The sequence below is a fragment of the Mustela nigripes genome, chromosome 1, assembly GCF_022355385.1.
Source record: "Mustela nigripes isolate SB6536 chromosome 1, MUSNIG.SB6536, whole genome shotgun sequence".
In the NCBI taxonomy this organism is placed as follows: Eukaryota; Metazoa; Chordata; class Mammalia; order Carnivora; family Mustelidae; genus Mustela; species Mustela nigripes.
In genome coordinates, this window is record NC_081557.1 from 129,495,845 (window position 1) to 129,517,215 (window position 21,371).

The 21,371-nt window shown below is 33.8% G+C and overlaps 1 protein-coding gene across 4 annotated transcripts in view; it reads right to left on the minus strand.

The window, feature by feature from the left end:
• Positions 1-21,371, minus strand: part of LRBA (LPS responsive beige-like anchor protein) — a 729,505-nt gene that overhangs the window by 603,561 nt on the left and 104,573 nt on the right. For all 4 annotated transcript variants that reach the window (XM_059373625.1, XM_059373604.1, XM_059373615.1 and 1 more), the window contains exons 6-13: positions 19,994-20,115; positions 19,782-19,908; positions 19,058-19,177; positions 16,594-16,740; positions 10,324-10,521; positions 9,990-10,123; positions 7,819-7,927; positions 7,127-7,279 (exon numbers count right to left, since the gene is read on the minus strand). In XM_059373625.1, the coding sequence (XP_059229608.1) occupies positions 7,127-7,279; positions 7,819-7,927; positions 9,990-10,123; positions 10,324-10,521; positions 16,594-16,740; positions 19,058-19,177; positions 19,782-19,908; positions 19,994-20,115 (1,110 nt within the window). The remainder of the gene's footprint in view (positions 1-7,126; positions 7,280-7,818; positions 7,928-9,989; positions 10,124-10,323; positions 10,522-16,593; positions 16,741-19,057; positions 19,178-19,781; positions 19,909-19,993; positions 20,116-21,371) is intronic.

Below are 21,371 nucleotides of genomic sequence, written 5' to 3' on the forward strand. Positions count from 1 at the left end.
TATTATTCCAGTAATACTCTCAGGCTGCTTTACTTGGATCATACTTGTTCCACAAAGTATTATTCCAGTAATACTCTCAGGCTGCTTTACTTGGATCATACTTGTTCCACAAAGTAAGATGAAAGCTTGATGGTAACATCCATGCTAACAGATAACACACATTCACTGGCACGTGTGCACACACATGCACACACATACACACACAAAAGCACATATATTCCTTATAAAGCTAAACCAGGTAAATGCTACTTTTACAGTAACATTATAAAGGAAACACCCCCTAATATACCAAATTTTTATAGCACTGTTCCATGGAAATAACTGTTTATTCCTATTAAGCAATCAGCAATTATCCATGAGCATATATAATGTCTTTACCATAAGCTTACTAACCATACTATGAATAGTTGCTTTAAAAAGCTGGAAATTTTCTTCATTTTACAGAAAAGTAGAAGATAACAAAAAAAGAAAGAAAAAGTAGGAATAACTCAAAAAGAATAAAGGTAGAAGTCAAAAGAAATGACTGTTAGAAAAACAGAATTCTGTTGTAATAGCTCATTGATAGAAAGATTATAAAATTACAATCCCTCAACATGTTTATCAGTATTATCCTCTAATTAGAAAAGGATTCTACTGGGATGCCTGGGTTGCTCGGTTGGTAACGCGTCTGCCTTCAGCTTAGGTCATGATTCCAGGGTTCTGGAATTGAGTCCCTCATCGGGCTCCTTGCTTGGCAGGGAGTCTACTTCTCCCCCTGTCTGCCACTCCCCCTGCTTGTGCTCTCTCTCTCTCCCTCTTTCTCTCTGACAAATAAGTAAATAAAATCTTTAAAAAAAAAAAAAAAGATCCTACTAGTCTTATTTCCAAATTATTTTAATAAACACATAAGAGTTTAGTAACTTCAAAATACAAGCTCTTAATAGAAACAAAAGATTATAGGATTATAGGTACTACTCTACCACCAAACATTTCACACTAGTACAAAATTTCAGTAAAATAACAGCTTTAAAACTCACCTACTGCTATAATCTAGTACTGTAGCACAACAGCACAACATAAAGATTGCTTTTGTTCTACTACTGTGTCAAAATCAAGAATTTTTCAATTCATTGCTAGTAGATATACTTTATAAGTGGAAAAATTTTAAGTAGGACATACATATTTGCCCCCTAACCAAAGACCAAACTATTCCCAGTCTTTATTTTTTTTTTTAAAGATTTATTTATGTATTTGACAGAGATTACAAGTAGGCAGAGAGGCAGGCAGAGAGACAGAGGAGGAAGCAGGCTCCCCACTGAGCAGAGAGCCAGATGCGGGGCTCGATACCAGGACCCGGGGATCATGACCTGAGCCGAAGGCAGAGGCTTTAACCCACTGAACGAAGCACCCAGGTGCCCCTATTCTCAGTCATTTAAAAAAGGAACATTTATGCTACCTTCCTAGACATGGATGACATTTTCACTTTCAACCCGCAAGATATGTCAGTGTTACCTGGTAATTTCGTTAGAGAGCACAAATTAGGTACCTATCTTCCAGATGCCCAAAAATAAACAAAGTTAAATGAATCAGGGAGTCAATCAGTAATCATATACAGTAAAGAGTGGCAGATTCTGAATCACTTAAAACTGAGGTTCAATTTTATGATCCTTATAGTTCAGAAAACTATATATATGAGGAATATCCCATTGTCTTGCAGAAAAATAGTATTATGTTGATGCAGCCAATGTTATTCAAATGGATAGGCCCAGTTTACTTACCATTGAGGCCATATAACACTTTTCTTCATGGTTCAAATTCTTTACCATCCTATTTCAGTCATTTAGAAAATATTTATATCCAACAATGCTTAGTGATATATTATAAAAATACAAGGACATATACATTATCTCTCAATAGCTGAAATCCAGTTGAATTTAAGTAAATTTAAGTAATTAAGTAAAAAAGTAATTAAGTAAATTACTTAAATTAAGTAAATTTAAGTAAATTAAATTTAAGTAAAAAACCAATGTAATAAAGATGCCTATTGAAACACAAAATTACTTAAGGAAATTCTTTTAAAAAACTTTCTAGAACTGGGGCACCTGGATGACTCAGTCAGTTAAACATCTGCCTTCAGCTTAGGTCATGATACCAGGGTCCTGGGATTAAGCCCTGCCTCATCAGGCTCCCTGCTCAGTAGGAAGCCTGCTTCTCCCTCTCCCTCTGTCCTCCTCCCCACCCCCCAACCGCTTGTGATCTAATAAATAAATAAAATCTTTTTTTAAAAAAAGGTCTAGAATTAACACATCTATAAAGGGGCACCTTGCTGCCTCAGTTGGTAGAGCATACAACTCTTGATCTAAGGATTGTAAGCTCCAGCCCCACACTGGGTATAAAGATCACTTAAAAGTAAAATCTTTAAAAAAAAAAAAAAAAGAAAGAAAGAAAGAAAAAGAAACATAAGTATGTATGTAATTAATTCCATGTAACTAATTGCAAAATATGTAATTAACTGCAAAATGAGTAGCAAAGAGTTATTAGAATCAATTTGGAGGTCAGAGAAATTATTATAAGATAAGCTAAAATACTCAAAAAAGCCTGACTAATAAAATAGGTATTAAGGTAGACTTTGAAGATTAGCAGTAAGATAGATAGAATGTAGAAATTCAAACAGGGAAAATGGTAAATCACACAACAATAGGCTTCCCAAGATCTTATAAAATGCTCCACAATCTTGATTGTGCAACAGAATACCCGAAAAACATGTTTTAAAAATGCTGATGCCTGGGCCTTACCCCAGATCAAATAAAACACAATGTGGAGTAGAGGGTGTGGAATTGTTTTTTATTTAAAAAAAAAAAAAAAAAAAAAGAAAAGAAAAAAGAACAAAAAACCTCTCCCAACAGGTTCTACTGGCAGCCAAGATTGAGAGCCTCTGCTCTGGCTTTACATTTTAGTACTTGCCTAGCCACTGAGGATAACTGAGAGTTTTTAATCTAGAAAGCTCAGAAAGGACATGATTGACATGAAAACTTTATGCTAGAAAAGGGACTACTTTATTGTGAAAACAATGGGAAATTATTGCACAGTTTGAGGCTAAGAAATAATCTTAGGAGAGTAAGATGTTAAAAACATAAGAATTCTGGCCAAAAAGCGATAGTGATAAAAAATGAAAAACTGAAGAAAAGTCTGTCTCTTGAAAAATGAAAAGGCTCTAATATCAACATACTGAGATGAGTAAGAATGGTGATCTCAAGATTATTCATAAGCTAACAATGAATAAATATTTACTCATTTACTCATTATATAATCCAATAACCATACAAGTTGTATGTGTTAAAATCTGTCTTTTCCATTAGGCATTCTATAAGGGCAAGAATTAGATCTGTTTGTTCACCATAGCATCCACAGTGCCCAACATAAAGCAGTTACTCAACAAATGAAGGACTATTTTATACAAGAACTTTCATCTCTCCATTTAGGTCATTAAAAAGACAGTCTCTGGGCACCTGGGTGGCTCAGTGCATTAAGCCTCTCCCTTAAGCTCAGATCATGATCTCAGGGTCCTGGGATCGCGCCCCACATTGGGCTTTCTGCTCAGCAGACAGCCTGCTTCCCGCCCCCTCCCGCCTGCCTCTCTGCCTACTTGTAATCTCTTTCTCTTTCAAATAAATAAATAAAATTTTTTAAAAAATAAAAACATTTAAAAAAAAGACAGTCTCTGAGAAGATGAATGGATATTATACCATCAGAGTAAACATCCTTTTCCAAAAGCAAAGGTTGATCCATACATACATACCTTCACCTTTCATAACCACAGGTAGAATTACCATGAAGCTAATGAAGCTTAAACTTTATGCTCACTCATCTGTACCCTAAACCTCATTTTGTATGCATCATGTTGTATTTTTTTTTCTTAAAAATTACCTTCCTCCCTGTAACTGTGCAAACAAACTTCAGAAAACCATTTTAGAACTATCTTTATAATACAATTAAAGTAGGGGTGCTGGAGTCGTTAAGTGTCTCCCTTCTGCTCAGGTCATGATCCCAGTCCTGGAATTGAGCCCTGTAGTCGGGCTCTCTGCTCAGCAAGAAGCCTCCTTCTCCCTCTCCCCTCTCTTTCTCCCCATGCTTGTGATCCCTTTCTCACTGTCTCTCTGTCAACTAAATAAATAAAATCTTTAAAAAAAAAAAAAACTTCCATATAATACAATTAATAATACAATTAAAGTAGATATAATCCCTTATGGATACACAAAACAGTGTTTTTAAAACAAGGAAAGTTTAATATTAACAAATCAATTATAAATTCAAAAAACAAAATTAAAATTATTAACAAGGAAGAGGTAAAAAATAGAGTGTAATACCAGAAACCTAAGAAAATGATATAATGAATTTTAAAAATATTCCTCTACAACTAAGTATCTAATAAAAGGCTTTTTCACCACATCAAAAGAGATCCAAAGCCTTACAAATATGTTGCTTAGTAAAACAAAAAAAAGTGTCTAGTAAAAGGTTTAAAAAGTAACTTGAAACAATCCTTGAAAAGAAATAAGACTGAGGGTCATAGAAGAAAAAAAGGTCAAAATTGAACCCAGAGATAAAAAGGTATAACCTCCAGCTGCCTCCTTTGATTATTTCCAAATGGCAATCAGAGTCAGCAGCTGTTTTTCTCTTTAACATTTGCAAAGACCAACTGAAAATAAGATACTATGAGTCCAGAAGTAAAGAAAGTCTGCATTTTTTTTCTGACAACTAAAATAAGTATGTATGATTCCAACCTAAACAATGATAAACACTCTAAGTGGATCACCAGGGAGAAAGGGAGAGAGGAAATTAATAGGTATGAAATGATACTTCTAACAAAAACTATAGATAAGGCAGATACAATTATGCAACTTAACAAAAATTTGTTTCAAGTTCTCCTGAACACTACCACAATTAATATTCTTAAGGCAATTTAATACAACATTAGGACTTAACAAAAGTTTTATTTATATACTTTATCACAAATTATATTCACTTAGAAGTAACTGGTTTATTATTACAGTACTAAATAAGTTGAGTACAAATATAATTGTATTTAATCATTTAAATTCATGTGAATTAAAATGATTAAAGAAGACCAGTATATCATGGAAGCCTTAAAACCAGGTGACATTTCAACTGTTCCTGCAGAATTAAACTCATGCATATGTATATATACATATGTACACATTGATATGTATGCATACTGGTAACAGAACAGAGCTAAAGTTGATAGGAAACATTGTATTTACATTGGAACTGTCCAACTTTGATTTATACTTAGTAAAAATCAAATTTATACTTAGTAAATCAAAGTATCAATTTATACTTAGTAAATAAAAGTCTCTCTCAAAATTTTGATTTAACAGAAGATAAAGACTATAGCTCTATTTTTTTAAAATACTGAGATGTCGGGGTGCCTGGGTGGCTCAGAGGGTTAAAGCCTCTGCCTTCGGCTCAGGTCATGATCCCAGGGTCCTGGGATCAAGCCCTGCATCGGACTCTTTGCTCAGCAGGGAGCCTGCTTCCTCCCCTCTCTCTCTGCCTGCCTCTCTGCCTACTTGTAATCTCTGTCTGTCAAATAAAATAAATAAAATCTTAAAAAAAAAAATACTGAGATGTCTTGGAAAGTATATCCAGTGGAAACAGTCTCTTCAACAAATGGTGCTGGGAAAACTGGACAGCAGTATGCAAAGGAACAAAACTGGACAGCATTCTTACATCATACACAAAAATAAACTCAAAATGGATTAAAGACCTAAATGTGAGACCTGAGATCATAAAATTCTGTAAGAAGCACAGGCAATAATTTCTCTGACTTGGCCATAGCAACATTTTTCTAGATATGTCTCCTGAGGCAAGGGAAACAAAAACAAAACTAAACCACTGGGACTACATCAAAATAAAAAGCTTCTGCACAGCAAAGGAAACAATCAACAAAACTAAAGGTAACCTAATGAATAGAAAAAGATATTTGCAAATGACCTACCTAATAAAGAGTTTACATATCCAAAATATATAAAGAATTTATACAACACCCCCCCCAAAAAACAAACAATCCAATTAAAATTGGGCAGAAGAAATAGACAGTTCTCTGAAGAAGACATCCAAATGCCCAAAAGACACAGGAAAAAATGCTAACACCACTCATCCTCAGGAAACTGCAAGTCAAAACTCAGTGAGTTATCACCTCACACCTGTCAAATGGCTAAAATCAACAACACAAGAAGCAGGTGTCGGCAAGGATGTGGAGAAAAAAGAAACCTCTTGCACCATTAGTGGGAATGCAAACTAGTGCAGCCTACATGGAAAATACTACGGAGGTTCCTCAAAAAATTAAAAATAGAACCCTTCAATCCAGTAATCACACTACTGAATATTTACCAAAAAAATACAAAAACTCTAATTCAAGGGGCATTATGCACCCCTATGTTTATAGAAGCATTATTTACAATAGTCAAATTATGGAAGCAGACTAAGTGTCCACTGACAGAATGGATAAAGATGATTGGTACATCTCTACCATGGAATATTATTCAGTCATAAAGAAGAACGAAATCTTGCCATTTGCAATGACATGGATGTACCTAGAGAGTATAATGCTAAGTTAAATAAGTCAGTCAGAGAAAGACAAATACCACATGATTTCACTCATACGGAATTTAAGAAACAAACAAAAGGGAAAAAAGAGAAACCAAGCAACAGATTTTAACTACAGAACAAACTAATGGTTACCAGAGGGGAGGGGGAGTGAGGTGATGCATGAAATAGGTAGCAGGGATTAAGGAGTGCACTTGTCATGAGCACTGGGTAATGTACAGAATTGTTTAATCACTGTATTGTACACCTGAAACTAATATAACACTTTTTTTAACCACACAGGAATTAAAATTTAAAAAAAAAACCACTGCTCTACAAAAAAATAAAAGATACACTGACTTGCAAATATACCTAAAGAAAAAAAGTATGCTTATCAAAAAACACAACCTATTGAAATTTTACATGATAGCATGTGAAAGGATAAAAGAAAATCCTCATAATTATCACTCTTCTCAACTACAAGAACTTGATAAAATAGTAAAACAAAATCTATATACATAAATATGTATATATATATTACCTTGGCTGGGGTATGAATCCATATAGCTGGGTTAAGAAGAATGTGATCACACAACTGTTTGAGTAGGGGCATCCCATTCTGCAGATTGCTCAGATATTTTGAAAATGCAAGACAAAGTTCAAGTACTGCTCTGCTGACATGGGATTTGGAAGACTGCAAAAAAAAAAAAAAAAGGTAGTTCAAAGGTCACTACCAGGGCCCCTGGGTAGCTCAGTCAGTTAAGCAACTGACTCTTTATCTCCATGCAGGTCGCAATCTCAGGGTTGTGAGACTGGGCCCCCACATCCAGCTCGGCACTGGGTGTGGAGCCTCCTTAAAATTCTCTCTTTCACTCTCTGTCTCTCTCTGCTCCCCCAACCCCACACCCCCCCATTACAAAAAAAAAAAAAAAAAAAAAAGCTCACTACCAATACTACCAATACAAGGCAAGGAAAGAAAATTAAAGGCTGTCAATATCAGAAAAAAGTTGGCCCACAAACTATGCTCAAAGTTAAAGACGCCATGAGACACAATGCTACATTTCTCTAATAAAGCAATAGAGACAAGGTCAAAAAACAAAAGGTTATTTTAATTTTGGTAATTTTATGTAACCAAGGAGACATACTTGCAGAAAAAATTTCTCAACCACGTAGGAGACCAAATCCATGGCCTGAAAATGAAAACCAGAAAATGTAAAGCATTTCATACCCTACCTTCTCAAGACTGTATCCTATTACCAAGAAGCCCTTGCAGGCAAGCATCTGCTCCTGCATAGCAACTGAGTTCTTCAGCAACTCCAGGATGAAAGCCAGCAAAGTTGAACTAAAATAAGAAAACAGGCAATTGTCCAAAAAAATACTTTTTTTTAAAGGTGGGGGGCTTATTAGATACAGTCTTTCATCTTAAAAAAAAAATGTTCTCGATTTCAAGGAAATTGAAGTTCTAATAAAATTTTCTCCAACTTTATCTCAGTACTAAAATTTCAATGCAGAATTAGGACCTACCCAATTATTTATCCCATATACTTAATCACCAACCTATTAGTAAATGAATTACTTAGAAAACAACAAGAGGAAACATGCATGAACTAGAGAAAAATTAGCAATGTCCAAAAACAAGTAATAAAACAACTAACATAAGTATATGAAGTCCTTAAAGAATATATATAATTTAGCAAGTATATTCAATTAGCAAGTATATTCAATTTTAGACAGAGGCCAAAGGGGAAGATACATAGAGCAAACACACTAGGGTAGAAACACTCAGTATGTGTTAGGGCTCCAGACTGGCCTGGTTTGAATGGAGTTCACGAAGGGAAAAATAAGTAAAATTGTACTTAACTGAAGTCCTCAAACACTAACTTTAGAATTTTGTACCTTATCCCGACAGGAAAATCATGATTCAGTAGTCAATTGGAAAGACTTAAAACTGAATAGGGGCTACAGTCATGCTCCCATCCTCACAACTTCTAGAGATACTGAAAATGGAATGGAATAAGGTCAGCTGTCACCTCCTTCTCAAAGGCTCTAGATATCTCCACAAAAAAAGAGAGCCTGACTGGCAGCCAACCTCCTCCTCCACAAAAGTGCTTTTAAAATGTCAGCTATTCCAATAAAGATTTTGAAAAGTTTAAAAAACAAAAACCAAAAAAAAAAAAAAAAAAGGAGATAACCAAGAAAAAATAACTGAGCTCTGTTACAAAGGTTTCAAACCCGAACACACAAAAAATTTATGAAGTAGCAATATGTCAAGAATAATTTTAATTTTTTTAAATGTCCTAAGTAGGGGTGCCTAGGTGGCTCAGTTGGTTAAAGCCTCTGCCTTCAGCTCATGATCCCGGGGTCCTGTGATCGAGCCCCACGTCGGGCTCTCTGTTTAGCAGGAAGCCTGCTTCCTGCCGTCTCTCTCTGACTGCCTCTCTGTCTACTTGTGATCTCTGTCAAATAAACAAATAAACAAAAATCTTTTAAAAAACTAAATAATTTAAATAAATGAATAAATAAATGCCCTAAGTACTTGATTTGATAGCTCATTCCTTAGGGAAAATAAAAGAAGCTGGAGTGCCTGGCTGACTCAGCCAGTGGAGTGTGTGACTCTTGATCTCAGGATGGTGAGTTTGAGCCCCACATTAGGTATAGAAATTACTTAACAATTAAAAAAAAGAAAGAGTTAAAAAAGTCATTTTGTTGCCTAAAAATAATTCCAAAAAAATTACTACATCATTAAATACATACACTGATAGTAGATATCAACTTATATATAAAAGCAGAAATGAGAGAATTCTAAAAAGAAAGAATGGAAAACTCATTTACTCAAATAATAAATACATTAAACATAATTACTAGTCTCACAGAATATACAGTCATGAAAAATTCATTTAGACACCCCCTCAAGGTTTTATATTGTGTCCTCCTATGTCTCTACCTTTTTCAGAATCTATACTGTAAGAGAGAAGACAAATGTGTCCAATGTACAATATAATTTTTTTAAAAATACCAAAGCTCAGTTAATTATATGCAATGATTAAAAATAAAAAGCTAAATCCCTGTAATAAATCACTGCCATGTAATAACCTGAAATAACTTATCTTTTTAAATAGGAATGACAGAAAAAAAGTATTTAATTTTGCTAAATCATTATTTCCAAATTCATTCAAAACAAGTTTATTATGTTTACAGCTTTCATATTTCCTACTGATAATTTAGATTAATATTACTATTATTGATAGAATTTGTAGTAACATTTATAGTTCACAAATTTCTTTAAATTATATTCTCTCTTTTAACCCTAGAATAAATTTAAAAGGGAGAAAAAACACTGTGTAGCTAACAGTAATGAAAGTAATTCTCACATCAAATTACAGAAAAAAAATAAAGCCACTCACCATATAGTCACGTCAACCTCATCAGATAAATATTGCCTATAATCCAACTGTGCAAAAAGTGGAAATAGCACTTGTACTCCTCCAATTGAATGCATAGCACTTTGAATGGAATGTGTTAAAACTGCCTTCACATCCTTATGAAATAGAAGATACAGTAAAGATGCTAATGATTTTTCAAAATAATTAAAATAAAGCATAATAAGAACAATATACTATTACATTGCATATATTTAATAGACACTACCTAATACACCTCAGTAATACACCAAAATCCACCATGAAAAATATCCTTAAAAGATTACAGCTAAGGAAAAAAAAAGATTATAGCTAGTACCTGGAGCATAAGTGCATGTGGTGAATGAACAAAAATTGAAGGATTGTCCTTGGGGGATGATTCAAGGCAGAGCTGGGCATCTGTAGCACGTGGATTGTATGTGAATGCAATGGCACTAGAGAGTTTGCCATCATACAATAAAAGTTTGTGATGCTCAGCAAGAAACAAATCACTTTCTGCTTTGAATTTAAATGTACCCTAAAATAAAAAGTGGAACAATTAAGACAATATACCACAAAAAGAAAATCTAAATACAAATCACCACAGATAGAAAAATTTAAGGAACATATCTTTGATAATTTTCCTAATATCAAATAAGAACCCTGTTTGTTAATTCTAAAGTGCACTGTGTTCACTTTAAACATATAATGGAAATGAACTCAACTTGGTATTAAAACCTTACAATAAAAAAATGCAAAACTTACTGTCCTACAGCAGGTACTGTATCTTTTTTTTTATTCACTGTATTTTGTCTTTCTGGATTTTTTAAATTGTGCTTAACATGTTACACAAAATTTACCATCTTAAAGATTTGTAAGTTTACAGTACAGTAGTATTAGTATGCATATTATTGTGCAACCAATCTCCACAACTTGTACATCATGCAAAACTGAAACTCAATATTTATTGAACAATATCCCATTTCTACCTCTCCCCATTCCCTGGGAACTACCATTCTACTTTCTGATTCTGTAAGTGTGACTATTTTTTATAATTCATATAAATGGACTCCTAGTGTATTTTTTTATTTGCTGATTTAACATAATGTCCTCAAGATTCATCGTGCTGCAGCATGTCAGAATTCCTTCCTTTTAAAGTGAACAGTAATCCATTACACATATGTACCACATTTTATCCATTCATTTGTCCATGGACAATTAGGCTATCTTGGCCTAATTCAACTTGTGAATTCTGCTTTAATACTATAAAAATAAAAAAATAAAATGTATAACAGGGTAAGACTGTCTTTACTTTTCTGGCTTCTACATGAAACATTTAAAAAGCTTTTATTAAATACATCATTTTTCTAAATTTCTGCTTATATAAACTGTTAATAAATTCCAAAGCACTGATTTAATATTCAATTTTTTTCATTTCACAAAAGCTAATAATAATGGGAATGTTGGCATAACTGAAATACATGCTTTTAAACAAGTTAATAAATGCTTTTGAGGGGAAATGTCATTTGGGCAAATTACAACAGCTAACCTATTTACGAACTTAATATATAGCTATATGATCTGGGAGATTATATAACGCATTTTCCAAAGGCAGAAACTGAGAAAGTCCAAAGAAATTAACTGACTTCTTTGAGACCAGAAAGATAATTTGTGGCACAGTAAAGATCAGAAACTAGTTCAATTAAAAAAAAATTTAGTCTCCACTACTATTCAAAGAATAGTACCTCAACATTAGCAGGTGCATTTTTTAAAAGAAATAGCACAACAAACATTTTTGCTATTTTGTGTGGAATTTAGAAATAAATTACCCCTACTAACAAATCTAAACTAAATCTACACAAAACTAAAACTAAGAATCTGACACTTTTCAGGAATTGCTGCTAACTTATTGAAATAATATTCTTGTGTAAATACTATGATACAATTAAGATAAAAACAATATCCTTACAAAATACTCAAAGCAACACATTACTTCATTAAACACTCAACATACGAAAGATTTTTATATTTCATCATCCTCATGATGAAAACAGCCAATAAACCAGGAATAGAAGTGAACTTCCTCAAATTAACAAAGAACATCTGTGAAAAGCTAATAGCAAACACTACAATGATGGTTTAAAAAAAAAAAAGAATGGTTTTTCTCCTAAGATCAGTAAAAATACAGGGATGTCTGCTTTCAACATTTTTTCCTGTTTTTATTTTCTTTTTCAGTTAGATTGTGGAAAAACCCTTAACAGGAGATCTCTCCTCTTAACAGATACTTAAGTATAAAATACAGTATTGTTACCTATAGGCACAATGTTGTACAGATCTCTAAAACATATTCATCTTGCATAACTGTAATTTTATACCTACTGATCAGAAATTTCCCCTCTTCTCTCTCCCCCAGCCCTTGGCAGCCACCATTCTATTCGTTGTTTCTACAGGTTTGCTATTTTAGATCTCTCATATGAATGGAATCATCAGGATTTGTCTTTCTATGACTGGTATATTTCACACAGCATAAAATCCTCAAGATGCTCTATAGTATAGGTTCTAGTCAGGACTATTAGGCAAAGAAATAAAAGGCATCCAAAGACAGTTACTGTAAGATCTCACTCATATGTGAAACTTAAGGAACAAAACAGAGATCATAGGAGAAGGGAAGGAAAAATAAAACAAGAAGAAATCAGAGAGGGAGACAAACCATAAGAGACTCTTAACCATAGGAAACAACCTGAGGGTTACTAGAGGGGAATAGGGGTATGAGGTACCAGTATAATAATGCAAAAAAGGGAAGAGGCATATAGACTGGAAATGAAATAAAACTTATAGTCTATAGTCTACATGAATGTGTAGGAAACTGAGGAACAACAAGCGGGTAAAAAAGCTAGTAAAACTAATAAGCAAATTTAGCAAGGTCAATAAACAAATTCAACTATGTATTTATATATTAGAAACAAATAAATGGAAACTAAGATTTTTAAATACAACTTATTACCCAAAAAACATTAATACCTAATACATTTAACAAAATGTATATATGGCCTATACAATGAAAACCAAAAAACTGCCAAGAGAATTTTTTTTAAAACTAAGTAAATAGAGAGATACATCATGTTCACAGACTGGAAAACTCAGTATCAGTTGGATGGCCAATTTGCCCCTCACAGATCTATATATTCATTACTATGCTAAATAAAATCCCAGTAGACATCTTTGTAGAAAATGATTAAGTGGGCTCTGAAAGATATCTAGAAATGCAAAGGGCTTAAAAAAAGCCAAAACAGGGGAACCTGGGTGGCTCAGTGGGTTAAGCCTCTGCCTTAGGCTCAGGTCATGATCTCAGGGTCCTGGGATCAAGCCCTGCATCGGACTCTCTGTTCAGCAGGGAGCCTGCTTACCCCTCTCTCTCTGCCTGCCTCTGCCTACTTGTGATCTCTCTCTCCATGTGTCAAATAAATAAATAAATAAAATCTTAAAAAATAAAAAAATAAAAAAATTTTTAAAAAGCCAAAACAATTTGAAACAGAAAATAGTTGAGGGTTTTAGACTTTGTGCTTTCAAGATTTACTATGAAATTAACACTCACCAAGACAATACATACAGTATTGGCATAAGAAAAACATACAAGTCACTGAAATATAATACAGCCTCAATGATGCCAAGGTAAGGCAATAAAGAAAGAATACTATTTACAAACTATTAGTACTGGTAACACCAGAGTACACATATGCAATAAAAATGAACCTTGACCCTTATCTCATACCATACACAAAAATTAACTTGAAATGGGTCATAAACCTAAATATAAATGCTGAAACTGTAAGAGAAGAAAACAAGAGAAAATCTTTCCAACCTTGAAATAGATAAAGATTTCTTAGGATATAAAAATCATGGCAATAACCAAAGAAGTTGATGAACTAGAATTTATAAAAATTAAATTCATCTGTTCTTCAGGGCGCCTGGGTGGCTCAGTGGGTTAAGCCGCTGCCTTCGGCTCAGGTCATGATCTCAGGGTCCTGGGATCGAGTCCCACATCAGGCTCTCTGCTCAGCAGGGAGCCTGCTTCCCTCTCTCTCTCTCTCTCTGCCTGCCTCTCTCTCCATCTACTTGTGATCTCTCTCTGTCAAATAAATAAATAAAATCTTTAAAAAAAAAAAATTCATCTGTTCTTCAAAAGCCACAATAAAGGGGCATGGGGACAGGGCACCTGGCTGGCTCAGTCGATGGAGCACTCAACTCTTGATCTCAGAGTTGTAGTCTGCGCCCTATGCTGGATATAAAGATTACTTAAAAATAAAATCTTTGGGGCACCTGGGTGGCTCAGTGGGTTAAGCCTCTGCCTTCAGCTCAGGTATGATCTCAGAGTCCTGGGATCAAGCCCCGCATCAGACTCTCTGCTAGCAGGAAGCCTGCTTCCCCTTCTATCTCTGCTTGATGCTCTGCCTGCTTGGGATCTCTCGCTCTCTCTCTCTCTCTGGGTCAAATAAATAAATACAATCTTTTAAAAAAATAAAGAAAATTTCTTAAAAAAAAAAAAAGAGGGAAGGAAAGAAAAAAGACAAGATGCAGACCATTGGAGAAATATTTGTAACTCAAACAACTGATAAAAGAGTTATATCCAGAATATATAAAGAAATCTCAAAACTCAACACTAAGGAGCCAAAAAAAAATATGCAGAAGATGTGAACAAAATTCAAAGAGGAAGATACACAAATGACCAATAAGCAAGGAAAAGATGCCTGGAATCTCTAATCATTACAAAAGTGCAAATTAAAACCAAAATGAGATACTGCTACATACTTGCTGAAACATCTAATATTAAAAAGACCAGCAATATAAGATGTTTAGGAATGTGGAACAAGTAGTAAAATCCTACACTGCTTATACAAATGTAAAATTATATAACTACCTCAGAAAAGGATTTGACAATTTCAGTTACCATTATCACTTAGTAACTGCACTCTCATATATTTATGAAATAAAAATATGTGTCAGCACAAAGACTCATACACCAATATCCATTACAGCTTAATCACAGCAGCCAAAACTGCAAACAACCCTAATGTCCATCAACAGAACAATGGATTAAAAAATTGTGATGAAGTCATACAATGGACTACTACTAAGCAATACAAAGAAAGGAGCTACAACAACAAAGCAACATGTATGACTCATAAGAAACCAAACACCAAGGAGTCATGTTGCATGATTCCATTTACATAGAACCTTTTAAAAAATCTAATCAAGTGACAGATTAGTGGTTTCTCTCAACAGGAATGCAGAGGGATTAGAAAGTGGAAGGAATTGACAGAGGAATTGACAATGAACCTTTTGCATTGCAATTTTTTTAAAAAAGATTTTATTTACTTATTTGACAGAGATCACAAGTACGCACAAAGGCAGGCAGAGAGAGGAGGAAACAGGCTCCGTGCTGAGCAGAGAGCCCAATGCGGGGCTCCATGTGGGGCTCCATCTCAGGACTCTGGGATCACGACCCAAGCCAAAGGCAGAGGCTTTAACCCACTGAGCCACCCAGGCGCCCCTTGCATTGCAATGTGAATTGACAATGAACCTTTTGCAGGAACAAAAATATTCTATTTCTTGATTGTTGTGGTAGTTATACTTTTGTCAAAACTAATTAAAATATGTATACTTGGAGTGCCTGGGGAGCTCAGTGGGCTAAAGCCTCTGCCTTCTGTTCAGGTCATGATCCCAGGGTCCTAGGATAGAGCCCCGCATCAGGTTCTCTGCTTGGCAGAGAGCCTCGTTCCTCCCCTCTCTCTGCCTGCCTCTCTGCCTACTTATAATCTGTCAAATAAATAAATAAAATCTTTTTTAAAAAATAAATAAAATAAAATATGTATACTTTACTCACTGTAACAGTATAAATATGTGTGTGTGTGTGTATTAAACTCAATAAAACAGATTTTGTTTTCAAAGGAACATAGCAAACTAAGTTGCTCCCTGAAACCAAACTAGACTAACAATGGCTTAACAGAGAGGTTTCCAAATTGTGTTAGTTCATGACAGTCTTAGCATTTCAGTAATTGTCTATGATGCTTTAGATCAAAATATTAAGTGATTCAGCTCAAACAATTTTGTATTTTAACAATTTAATAGTCATCTAAAAAACTTAAGGCACAAGTCAAAAAAAATGTTTCTTTCACTATTATATTGGCAAAATTATTTATTACTTTTTATGCATCTTGGGCACTGCATGAACTCTCAAATTTGTAATCAGATTTCACACCATCATCCTCATTTCCTGTTCCACATTAATTTCCACATGGTACTTGTTTTTTATCATAGCAACTGTTGAAAATGTAGTTATGCAAAGACAGACACCATCAAAGAAATGCAGCATGAACTAAAGCTGAAACTTGAGCTAGTAGTTGCACAGTGCCCCACATATGACAAGTATACTATGTTTCCCTCAAAAATTTTCAAGTACGCTTCATTCAGATTCCTGTAACTTACCAGTGGTACCTATGATTACTCTGACATTTGGTTTTATAATCCTAGGTAGGTTGCCCCATGCATCTCCTCCCTTTTAAAAAAGCTCAATTAATACTGGCTAACTAGTGAACAGCAAGTAAAGTACCTTATATCCCAGGCCCAACTGATAAATAGCAAATATCTGAGCAGCATTAAGAGCCTCACTGAAAAGGTAAACCGCAGTCATCTGGCCACAAAATACTCTATTAGCATCCGCTGTTTCTGATGAGCCCAGGAAACATTTGTCAAAGGTCTGTGAAAGAAAATATATTTTATTGGAGAAAAAAACAAAAATTATCTCCTCCAAAAATAACAACCTATTTGCTTAAATGTTCTGGTATAAATATTGGTATAAATGCTTTGTCCATTCTAAACCAACCTGGGGAGATTAAAATAATTCACTTAGCATTTCACTTCATGCACTCATTGTTACCTACTGTAGAGATCATGAAAGACATCACAGAAAAGTAGACAATACAAGTTTTCCAAAGTACAATAAATAAAACTTGATGAAAAGTGGATGTAGGAAATCAGAGTCAGAGAAGGTTCATACTTGGGCAAGCAAAGAAGCAGTCTTTGTTACAAGAAGGAAAATCATGAATTAAATTTAGGACATAATCAATCTGCCTTTTCTATGAGTTAATATGGATGGAGCTGGGGTGCCTAGATGGCTCAGTGGGTTAAAGGCTCTGCCTTTGGCTCAGGTCATGATCCCAGGGTCCTGGGATCGAGCCCCGCATCAGGCTCTCTGCTCAGCGGCGAGCCTGCTTCCCCTTCTCTCTCTCTCTGTCTCTCTGCCTTCTTGTGATTTCTCTGTCAAATAAATAAATAAAATCTTAATATATATATATATATATGTATATATATATATACATATATATATATATGGATGAAGCTAATATGAATGGAGAAGCATCTATCAACAGGGTTCTGTAAGTTTGGTAAGAAGTTAAAATTATAAAGAAAGATTTTTGCAGATATCGAGCTATAGATAATGGGTGAGGTCACGGAGTAAATAAAATCTCTCAAGAGAAATATGTAAATCCAGAAAGCAGGTGTATGTTTTTCTTCTAACATTAAAAAAAAAAAAAAAACCCTCTCTTAACATTTAGGTTGCAAACCACATTTTAAAGACCCATGGTGTACAACAGAGGAACTAAAATAAAGTTCTTCACATCTCTTTAAAAGTATCCTCTTAAGTGACAAAACCATTAGAAAGAATGTTGAAAATATATACATATTGACATCAGGAAATACAGAAAAGCTGTTAACATTTGAGTTCTGAAGATAAGCCACCTAAATCAAATCAATGCGTCACATGCTGCTGATCCTGACAAGTTAATCTCTATGTGCTTCAGTCTCCTTACCTATAAAATGGAGATTATAATAGTACTTACCTTGCAATATCAGTGTTTTTAGAAAATAAAGATATTTATTACAATGCCTTGAGTACAAGAAGCACTTAATAAAGATTAACATAAGGAAAAAACAGTTTAAAAAAATAATAAATAGGGGCGCCTGGTGGCTCAGTGGGTTAAAGCCTCTGCCTTTGGCTCAGGTCAGGAACCCAGGGTCCTGGGATCGAGCCCCGCATCAGGCTCTCTGCTCAGCAGGAAGCCTGCTTCCCTTCCTCTCCCTCTCTGCCTGCCTCTGTGCCTACTTGATATCTAATAAATAAAATCTTTAAAAAATAATAATAATAATAAATATATCTGATCCCCTGTGTTAAAAAAAAAATGAGAGCTAACATTTACTGAGCACTTACTCTGTACAAGGCATTGTGCTAACAGATTTGTGAACAGTAAGTATCTCATTCAGTTACCACATTAACCTTCAGAGAGGTACTACTTTACACCCATTTTCAGGTGGAGAAACTTAGACCTAACAGATTAATAAGATCATATAGTTTAGAAGTGATAGAACTGGGATTCAAACCTAAATCTATTACAACAACCTGAACTTCTAAGATTATCATTAAATAATATATAAATATGTGCAGCATAGGATACAAAAGAAGCATTTAATAGTGAGTGGGTGGAATCGTTTGTAATCATTGTCCTGATCTGTATTTTTCAAGCTTTCTATTAAAAAATGTCATTGGTGAGGAAAAAAAATTTTAATTTAATTCCTATTTAAAATCTGAGATTAATATATATGGATCCCTCTTTCAATCCTGAAAACATTATTAGGTAAGTCATCTATAGCAGCTATGAATTATCTGGAAAATTTATGAGCGTGTATCATCTAACTCATTCATAAAATGATCAGAATTCTGCCACAGAGCTCCCAACTTTAATTTGATAAATGAACCAATGATACACTTTCAATATATACCCATTGTTACCTATAAATCCTCATCTCTACCCTATCCAGAATAATTTCATAATAAGGACTGAGTAATACCTTATGTGACACATGAACACAGTTCTACTCTATAAATATATTAATATCCTAGCCAAACTATCATTATAAAACTCTGCCATTATTATATTCTAAAATTTATACTCAATGTATATTTTTCTTATTTTAAAAGTTCATGATTTTAAAATGATTTTTTTCAAATTACTTACATCACTGGTGTTGACAAACCATGTTATCTCTCCATAGGAAGCTAGCTCACCATTCACATAACAACGAAGCTCACTATTCTTCCACCGGTTATAAATATGCACTATAGTTACCATATACCACTGAATAAATAAAAAGTTTGAAAAAAAAAAAAAGATTACGATTCTTGCAGTAACTTGGCCACATTGATAGTAATAAGTAAAATTTAAATTATAAATTACAATTAAATTTAAAAATAAAATAAGACTACCCTTATTAAATTCAATATTCAACCTCTGGAACATTATTTAATCAAGGCAATTCTCAATAGGTAAAAACTTATTGTGAAATTATCTTTCAACTTTTTATTATGAAAATTTTCAAATATATCCCAAAAAGTTAAAAGTTCAGTACAAATGCCCTCTTTCACCATTCTAGATACCACAATTGTCAACATTTTGCCACATTTGTTTTATCTATTTATTTATATGTACCTACACACCATTCATCTCTAAATTTTAAGGCACAAAAGAAACACACATTACTACTATTACCACCATTACTAAAGTAACTGCCATTGATATTTTCCCCTTTTAATTCTTTTAAATTGTCCAATGATTAATACTTCATTTCCCAAAACAGAATAAACAGAGTTGGGATCTCTACCACATATTAGGTCCTTAATATTAAAACAAAGCATTGTGAAGGCTAGCATAGCTTGTTAACTTAACTAGTAAGATCACATACCTTTTGTGGCTTAAAATCAAATTTCACACAGTGCTGAAAGCCTTTTCCTTTTGACTTTATTGATGTTATAATCAAACAGCCCCCAACAAAGTGAGCAGAATAACCAAGACCTTTGCTTGTTCTGAAACTACAAAGAATAATTTTCATTTTACCTCTAAATATTCTCTCACTAACCAAGTAAGATAACAACACTAAGTTACAAAAATACATACCAATATAAATATGGTTTATCCTTATCCACATTGATGTTATTTACAGGATCCATTCTTAGCCAGGTATGAAATGTAAAACCATTCTGGTATGGCCACTTGGCTATAGGAGGTAATGCAATGGCCTAAAGGAAAAAACTTTAAGTTATTCATTCATATGAATAACTTTATTACTGAAATCAAGAAAATGAGACTTTACAATACTGTATATATTTCTACTACATGTTATTCTATACCACGATTAAAATATCTAAAAGTCTCTTTATCCAAAAGACTTTTAATAACTTCTAAATTTTCCAAAATATATAGCAGTATTACTTTAATTAAATAATAAAAATATTCAATGTGACCTGCTGGATACATGAGTCTTATTTGCTTCGTTTCTTACAGTGAAAAAAAAGATTCAAAAGTATTTGAATTAAAAGAGGTAGTAATATCAAATTAGAAATTTGCTGCTCAAATGATAAGGTATTAGAATAGAGAAAGATGGACAAAAAAAGAAAAAGTTATGGAAAAAGCTTAGAATATTATTTTTTATTAGCAAATATAAAGCTTGAAAGAATCAGTTCATAACATTTTAAAATTATATTCAAAGCACTATAAAAATAACTTCACTACCTAGCTTAAAATTTTATTGAAAAGATCATAATTTTATTTAAAGTTACAAATTTAAAAATCAAATTTTACTTAAAAGTACATAAGGACACAGAAGAGCAAAAAACAAAAGTTGGATACTCATACTATTGAGTTAAAAATCTACCACACAAAGCTACTATGATAAAGACTGTATGGTACTGGCATAAAAACATAAAAACCGAAACACACGCCAATGAACTACAACTGAGAGCCCAAAAATAAAACCTTATAGTTGCATTCAACTGATTTTCAACAAGAATGTCAAGACAATTCAATGAAGAAATAATAGTTTCTTCAACAAATGTGCTGGGTAATTGGGCATCTACAAGCAAAAGTATGAAGTTGACTGCTTTCTTACATTATATACAAAAAATAACCCCAAATAAATCATAGATCTAAATGTAAAAGTTAGGGGCGCCTGGATGGCTCAGTGGATTAAAGCCTCTGCCTCCGGCTCAGGTCATGATCCCAGGGTCCTGGGATCGAGCCCCACATCAGGCTCTCTGCTCAGTGAGGAGCCTGCTTCCTCCACTCTCTCTCTCTCTGCCTGCCTCTCTGCCAACTTGTGATCTGTCAAATAAATAAATAAAATCTTTAAAAAAAAAAAAAGTAAAAGTTAAAACTATAAAATTCTTGTAAGAAAAAAACAGAGGTAAATCTTTATGACCCTGGGTTAATTAAGTAAATCCTTATTAATTAGCCCACCAAAAGTGCAAGCAACCAAAGGGAAAAGTGTATCAACTAG